Source organism: Lactuca saligna, chromosome 2, assembly GCF_052625555.1.
Source record: "Lactuca saligna cultivar CGN05327 chromosome 2, ASM5262555v1, whole genome shotgun sequence".
In the NCBI taxonomy this organism is placed as follows: Eukaryota; Viridiplantae; Streptophyta; class Magnoliopsida; order Asterales; family Asteraceae; genus Lactuca; species Lactuca saligna.
This window is the reverse complement of record NC_136418.1, coordinates 189,830,269-189,837,830: the sequence shown is the minus strand read 5'-3', so window position 1 is coordinate 189,837,830 and position 7,562 is coordinate 189,830,269. Positions and strand designations below refer to the sequence as shown.

Genomic DNA, 7,562 nt, shown 5'->3' with positions numbered 1-7,562 from the left:
CGTGAAAATAAAAGTATTAAAACCGTCTTTAAATCTAGATTACCATAACATCATCCAATATAAACTTACTATCTTTAATTTATTGCTAATAAATTTATTTATTTTATAATACACCTGTTTGATTTTTATAAGATAAAATATGTTTTTGCGTTTTTGCAAGATATTTATGTTTTCACATTAACTTTTATATATATATATATATATATATATATATATATATATATATATATATATATATATATATATATATATATATATATATATATATGGTGCTAAAGATTTTAAGTGCTTTGATATTTTATCGTAAAATTTAAAGTTTCAACTCATGTTTATGTGCCTTATTTTCTCTACAGCTTTTAACTTTTGAATGAGCATGTCCCATTTTGTCTACGGCTTTAACTTCTAAACTCATTGTAGAGATTAATAAAATCAATTTAGATCAAATTTTCAATCTCTACAATTACAAAACTCTCTTTCACAAAACTCTTATTCATATTTCATAATGCTCAAGAACACAAAAACACTTATTCACAAAACTCGAATACATGTTGGTATATACAATTATCAACATGTACCAACCAAAATTATTGGTAGTCAAACAAGTTAGTACCAACTATATTTGATACAACATTGATAGCAATTTTTTTATACCACCTATAATTAATACGATACGTGGTTTAAAAAAAATGATCGGTACCGTACTAATTTCACCTCTAAAATAGGGTAAGAGGGAATGTGGTGTGTTGCCCTTCACCCAACCAAGGACACCATGGCTCCACCTCAACACCCCGCATGGAGAGAGAGAGAGAGAGAGAGAGAGAGAGAGAGAGGTATAAGAGTATAGTCTTAGAGAAATAGATGGCCGGTGAATACATATTAGATCTCATTGCAACAATGTGGTGTACAGTGTTCTCTCGTGAAACATCTCAACCAAAACAAACTATTCCTATCAGTTCAACTGATAGAAATATAAAACTTGAAACAATATTTGATTAAGTTTCATATAACACAACACCCATGTCCCATGTATCTTGACAAATACCCAATATGGTGGTCCCTATTATTAAAAGTAAAAGAAAATGAACAACTTTAAACCATGGTTACACCCATTTATCACAAATCAAATCATAGGCTCATTCTTCTTTATTGGCTTCACTTGTTACAGTACTTACATTTTCCGATGGAGCATCTTCTGTAACCTTGTTGTGATGATCAGCAGCAACAGCAGTGTCGGTGGGCTGGGCTGCACTGGACTCAGCAGGCTCAGGCTCAGGTGCTGCGGGTTCAGGGGTTTTGATAGTTCCTACTTTAGCATACTTGCTCATGAACTTGTATTCCCAATCACGTAAGGCGTCCATCTCGAACATACCAAGACCACTGATATCACCTGTCAAATCTTTCTCATCAAATGACATTTTTGCAAGAGCTCTGCTAGCATCTTTTCCGGCGAACAGTGCATAGGGACCACCTGGTCCGTAAAACATTCTGAACAGAACACAACAAATGAAAAAGGTCACCACAAAAAGGCAAAGCAGTAAATCTCACCCACTATCCATGGTCCAACAAAAACACTAAAGGGACTTTATATCAAAACTTTACACATAAAGGCGAAACCCCATCGATTTCATCAAGATTATATCCCTCTCCATGAGGTAAAGCATCACCGAAGAACAGAAAACCCCAAATTGCAAAATTTTGGAAACACTAAATTAGTATCCGTCTAAGCTAATATATCATAACTTCAGTTCATATATCGATTACAGAACTTTAATTTATGTAACTAGCTTTAAATTATAAGAGAAATAGAGCGATTTACGAGGATGTACCTGCTTTGTGAGACATCGTAGATCTGACCTTTTATGGCCATAAGCAGAGGTTTCTTAGGATCGTTGCCGTCGTAAGCCTTCAACTCCTCTTCGGTTACCTCTCCGAGCTGAACCGGCGGCGGGAGAGGTTCCGACTCCTCGAAAGAACTAGACCTTGGCTGTACATGATGATCGGAGGAGCCACCGAACATAACGGAGAAAACATAGTAGATGGCAAGTCCTAAAGCAACTACAGTGAAGAAAGTTGTTGGAGAGAGTCCGGTATATGCGGTTATGGATTCTTTCAGAGTCTCCAGAAGTTCCACGGCCATGGCGGAATGATGATCGAGGTGTGGGAGTGAGAAAAGTTATGTGAACGGAAATGTTGCTCGCCCTAAATTATATGGCCAAAATATTCATTAAGATTCCATGTTAACATTAATATATTTTTTATTTAATAAAAAAAACATGGAATGTAAATTATGATAAAAGTATTTTTTATATATATTGGTATTATTTAATAACAATATCTTATAGAAAACGTGAAGTTTCATATTTAATTATGTTGCATGTTTTAAATTTTTATTAACATGACATTCTTTTTTGAAAAAAGAAAATGTACATTTCGATTTTATTAAGCTAAATAGTCAAGTCTACTAACATTACCATGAGTTGTCATATTTAAAATTGTCATTACAAATGCTTAGTTTATTTGAAAAAAGTTTTTAAAAGATAATAAACTATTGTTGTGACCATTAGAAATATGAGAACACACAAGTATAGTATCGCATTAATATTTGAAATATATATTTCTTGTTCTGAAGATATAACGTCCCTTCTTATTTTCTCTGATATTACATTTGCATCAAATCTCAAAATAAAAAATTTACATTAATATTAATAGTCAATTAGATGGTATACAAAAATAATATATAATTGGTCAAAGAAGGGCAGCAGTTGTCCGATTTTGACAAACCTCCATAGCCTTTGAAGTTTGAAGCATGTATCGCATTAGTCTCAGCACACCATGTAGGGTTTAGGCATCTCCTACACAACAGAACAAAAATCTTATTGTTGCATTATTTTTGTATCATTTAACTTCAATCCAACAATATTTGGTATGACAAACAAATAGAAAAATCAAAAATAAAATTTCACATTCAAAACTAATCGGACATCATTGACTCATTGTAACTACCTACTCTACATTTGTCATGGCACCGATTGGTGGGGAACCAAAGCTATTTATGTCATTAATCTTATTAATTGATGTATTGATAGAATGTTTTGTCCGGATTAATGAAGTAATCTTTTTTTAAGAAAATGATACACCTGGACAAATAAAAAAAATAAATAAAAGTACATTAAACTTTAATATTTTTTGAAACTGCCAATTATAAAGCACCACGACTAGCAAGTAGCCAAAACATGGCAAAACAAACAATGTACATATTACAGATCCACACGTTTGGGGTTTTTTTACAATGTAATCAGTTGGCTTCTTCACAATATTTTGTATCGCATAAATCACCTCCCTCCACATTTAATTACTTCGGATCTAAGTCACTACCACCATTTTGTAATTAGAGCTAGTTTTTAAGCTTTTAACGAACCAACTCCAAGGGCTCCATTACTCTTTGAGGCAATAACTTTCGGCCATGCAATCCAATATATTTTAGACTTTCCATCCCCTCCACCCCAAAAGAATTTCGCCTTATTGCAATGTAATCAATTGATCCACACACTTGGGGCTTTTTTTGCAATGTAATCAGGCGGTTTCTTCACAATATTAAGATGTATAGAAACACAAAAAAAATGGAACTAGATACCCTAACGGAGCAAAAAAAAAAAAAAAAAAAAAAAAAAAAAAAAAAAAAAAAAGACTCATGAAATGAAGTGTTATCATATTCACTACCATTATCACATTTGAGGAAATTGACGGTACGTCTTAATTGATTGATTTTAATTTCTGTGGAAAAATGAAGTAATTTGATAAAAACGTCAATTTTTTGTTTAAAGGGGTAGTCCCAAAGAAAATGTGAATTGTCAAACATTACAATAAATAAACTCATCAAATTCAAAATTTTATTTATTACGAGGAGTGAATTGTCTAGAATGATGCGACATCCGTTACCATCATAAATAAAACGAGAGTCATGATTACTAGAAAAGGAACATGCGTACACTTGTAGTTCCATGTACATGGTTTGTGGCTTGTGGTCCATAATCCAACCTTGGTCATTCAACGATAAAAAAAAAAAAAAAAACTATGGCAGCGAGGTGGCTTGTCGTTTGAATTGAGCCTAACAAACTCACATGAACCTTTTTAAATAGTCATTTAAAAAATCATGTGATTTTCCTTGTCCTTGTTTAAAAAAATCACTCTAGAAAGTTTGTCGAGTTCGATTCAATCTCTCCGATCTTGTCGTTTGTAACAAAGGCATCTAAAATTTAAGACAACAATACATCTATAAAACAGTAATAACCCTAAGTACTTAGGATATGAGACTTATGAATGAAAAGAAAACTGCACGAAACTTGTCCTAAAAAGCACCAAATATTACCAGGGCAGCAGCAGCTGAACATCTCAGCCAAACCCCTTGTTTGGTATGGTGCAACCTAACCATAAATGTATCCAATTATGTTTCTCCATATATATACAAAAAGCTAATCAAAATCACCCACCAACATCTTAAATCCATGATCAAAAACCTCAAACCGCAAGACTTGTTACCTCATCTTCCTTCCACAGCCCTTCTTCATACTTGTACCACCTCACAAGCCCTTCATCAAGCTTCATTCTGTGACACATGATACACGATTCATCATCCATGCATGTCAAGAACTGTCGCAACCTTGAAGCCTTCTTGAAAATCGAATCATCGAGCTCAGTCACCACTTTTCGAGTTGCAGGTGGTGGAGGGGCATCTATGATGAGAGAATGAGATATGTTGAGCACTTCAAGGTTCTTTAACCCGTTTAGGATCAATAAAAGGGCGTCCTTGTACACAATGGAGACACGAAGGCTTAGCACTTTTAGGTTAGGGACACAACGGATGAGTGTCTGCACGCATAACATGTCACATGGCCCCATGATTTTGAGTTCTGAAAACTTCTTGCAGTGCTTTGAGATTTCCTCCATGAAATAAGGTGGATTCGCTATGCTTGGCATTGTGAGGGATTCGAGATTATTCCACTTGCTAATAGCCTTGCATATACCCGTCCTTTTTATACGGTTCCATGCAGGTAACACCAAGCGCTTCAGATTTGGCGTCCTGCATAAACAATACAATGAGTGACATGATAGAACAGGTTGAACTGTGTTTGACATGCATTGGACTGGGACTGAGACCGATGTCAATGGAACACAGATTTCAATCTTTTGTCCCACCCAAAAAGGTGGAACAGGGTGGGAATGGAACAAAGACTGAAATCTTTGTTCCATTCAGTTCAATGTATGTCGAACACAGGACAGCCTGTGGGCCCTGATGGTTGAGATGATACCTTTCAGCGGTGTACGTCAACTGATCATCGCTCACGTAGAGATTGAAATGGAAGATCAAAGTTGTAATGCTTCCACGGCTAAGATTCAGAGCGATCTTCAAAAGCCGTGTGAGTTGTTTATCGGATCTTCCATCGACATAAACATAAGGCTCGAGGGGAATCTTTATGAAGTTGGATCTCAACATTGACAAATCAAGAGTTTTCCATAACAGGGGATCACAAGCAGCTAAACGCCATGTGCTGCAGATATGACCGATACCAGAAGTCAACTCAAAAACATCAAACCTTTGAAATATCTTCACTAGAATGTCAATATCTAACTCCTCCCACTTTGTTGTTTCATCATGTTCCATTCTTGAGTTCTCACAGAAATAATCCAGTCTTGCAACAATCAACGGACCGAACTGATGCAAAAAGTTGGGTTATTTAGTTATGTGAGATTGCAAATAAAAAAGGGCTGAATGCAAGAAATAGCAATGTACATTTATTTGTTCCTATTACAACATAGTACATATAATTCATCACATAAATATATTGAGTAAGACAAGAAAATAAAACATTTTTAGGCTTGGGCGAACATATAATTCATCTAGTAAAGGAAATCAACATTTATATGTCAACTATGGTAATTGTTTTTGCCACAATCTTTACACAAAAACCAAAACTGAGGACATGAATTTTCCAACTAGGCTTTTCCTGAAACATATTAGGGAACTACCCTTTTATCAAACACTACGAGCATTTTTAGAACAAAATGGAAGTTATTGTGAGCTTCAGTCTCAATGTAAATTGGAATTCAGCAAAATCCGTGTCGTAATTATAGCCAATTTTGGGATTTGTAAAATACTAGTGCAAGATCGGCGTCAGAAAACACAGGGCAATCAAATTTAACTGCGGTCTTCCTAAATTTTCTAAATTCGACTTTGATCGACCAACAGATGGAGAAATTAATCATTATTACACTGAGAGGAGCCGAAAGCCCCAACATTTTTATACAGATTGCTACAGCTAACCACTTGATTCTTACTTAAACTTAATCGATCGAAGAGTAAGACATAATTAGCTTAAAATGGAGCAATTGGCATCAAATCCAAACCCCTAATCTACAGAAATATAAGACCCCATCCTCGTAATTAGAGCCAATTTGGGGGTTTGTGAAATTCTAGTGCAAGATCGGCCTCAAATAACACAAGGCACTCAAATTTAACTGCGTTATTTCCAGTATTTGAAAATTGGAATTCGATCGACGAAAAGATGGAGAAATAAATCGTTATTTCACTGACAGGAGTAGAAAGCCCCAACCTGTTAATCAGATTGCAACGGGTAACTACTGGAATTCTTACTTTTACTGTATCGATCGAAGATTAAGCAGAATTAGCTTGGAATGGAAAAATTCGCATGCAATTCATAAACAAATTCACAAAACTTAACATTCAAACTTATGTTAGACATTTGATTATTGAGGTTAACATCCGAAAATCGAGACGCATACCAGAAATACCCGATTCCTGACAAGATCGCACAAATCAGTCTCGATGCGATTGAAAAGAAAGAGAAAAATGATGACAAGTGGAACTATCAGATACACAGTAAGACATGCGAAACACGTAGGGGGGAAAGAGAGCGAGAGAGGAGGGACATACCTAGAAGCTCGTCTGCTTCCTATTCTGGAACGGGCCCTTTTCATTTAGTCGTAGGATTCGACCTTTTTCTATTGAAAAAGATCGGAAATTACGGTAATTGATGCCACGTTAAAGCTGGAACCCCTGGATCTGGTGTCCAAACGACATGGGCTTCCCTCCGGTAAAATCTAAGTTCGATCCTTACCAACAAGCCAAGGCTGTCTATTTTTCTTAAAACGTCATATAGTAAAATAACGCAAGATTTCCTTTTCCATTCTTTATTTATTTAATATAAAATAAAATACCAAAGTTATCAAAATCGGATATATTATCAAATTATGTGTGAGACCGGTTGATTAAAAACAGTTGAATACTCATTTGTATTACAAACAGTAAATATTATATATATGTTTTCTAGTTTTGTTGCATTTAATTATTTTGATTAATTTAAAAAATGTAGAGTAATCAACAAAAGAATAAGAAAGAAATTATTAAAAATACAAGCATAATAGTAAATAAAATAATTTTTTTTAATATTTACTTACAAAACTTTTAATAAGAGTTGGAATTGAAAAAATCATTAAATTAATTATAACCCGTTAATGAGTAAGATGCAAGAAATAACATAGTA

General features: G+C 34.5%; 2 protein-coding genes across 3 annotated transcripts; both read right to left on the bottom strand.

Moving 5' to 3' along the window:
• Positions 1-968: 968 nt before the first annotated feature.
• Positions 969-2,218, bottom strand: LOC145028599 (membrane steroid-binding protein 1-like). Its single transcript, XM_078977293.1, has 2 exons — positions 1,827-2,218; positions 969-1,485 (listed from the first exon to the last, which is right to left on the bottom strand). The coding sequence occupies exons 1-2, from the start codon at positions 2,135-2,137 to the stop codon at positions 1,134-1,136; spliced, it is 663 nt and encodes a 220-aa protein (XP_078833419.1). The 5' UTR covers positions 2,138-2,218; the 3' UTR covers positions 969-1,133.
• Positions 2,219-4,276: 2,058 nt separating this feature from the next.
• On the bottom strand, positions 4,277-7,144 carry LOC145028598 (RNI-like superfamily protein). 2 transcript variants are annotated; one of them, XM_078977291.1, is made up of 3 exons: positions 6,953-7,144; positions 5,310-5,713; positions 4,277-5,080 (listed from the first exon to the last, which is right to left on the bottom strand). In XM_078977291.1, exons 2-3 carry the CDS (start codon positions 5,660-5,662, stop codon positions 4,519-4,521), a joined length of 915 nt encoding a protein of 304 aa, XP_078833417.1. In that variant the 5' UTR covers positions 5,663-5,713; positions 6,953-7,144; the 3' UTR covers positions 4,277-4,518. The 2 variants fall into 2 exon arrangements, with proteins under 2 accessions (XP_078833417.1, XP_078833418.1); XM_078977292.1 differs by lacking the exon at positions 6,953-7,144 and adding an exon at positions 6,802-6,934.
• Positions 7,145-7,562: the final 418 nt, after the last annotated feature.

Bases quoted from the DNA above. Each gene is read 5' to 3' on its own strand.
- LOC145028599 (XM_078977293.1), bottom strand. From the start codon at position 2,137: ATGGCCGTGGAACTTCTGGAGACTCTGAAAGAATCCATAACCGCATAT. The intron at 1,486-1,826 runs GTACATCCTCGT...TGTTCTGTTCAG, and splicing joins TACGATGTCTCACAAAGCAG to AATGTTTTACGGACCAGGTG.
- LOC145028598 (XM_078977291.1), bottom strand. From the start codon at position 5,662: ATGGAACATGATGAAACAACAAAGTGGGAGGAGTTAGATATTGACATT. The intron at 5,081-5,309 runs GTATCATCTCAA...TTGTTTATGCAG, and splicing joins TTGACGTACACCGCTGAAAG to GACGCCAAATCTGAAGCGCT.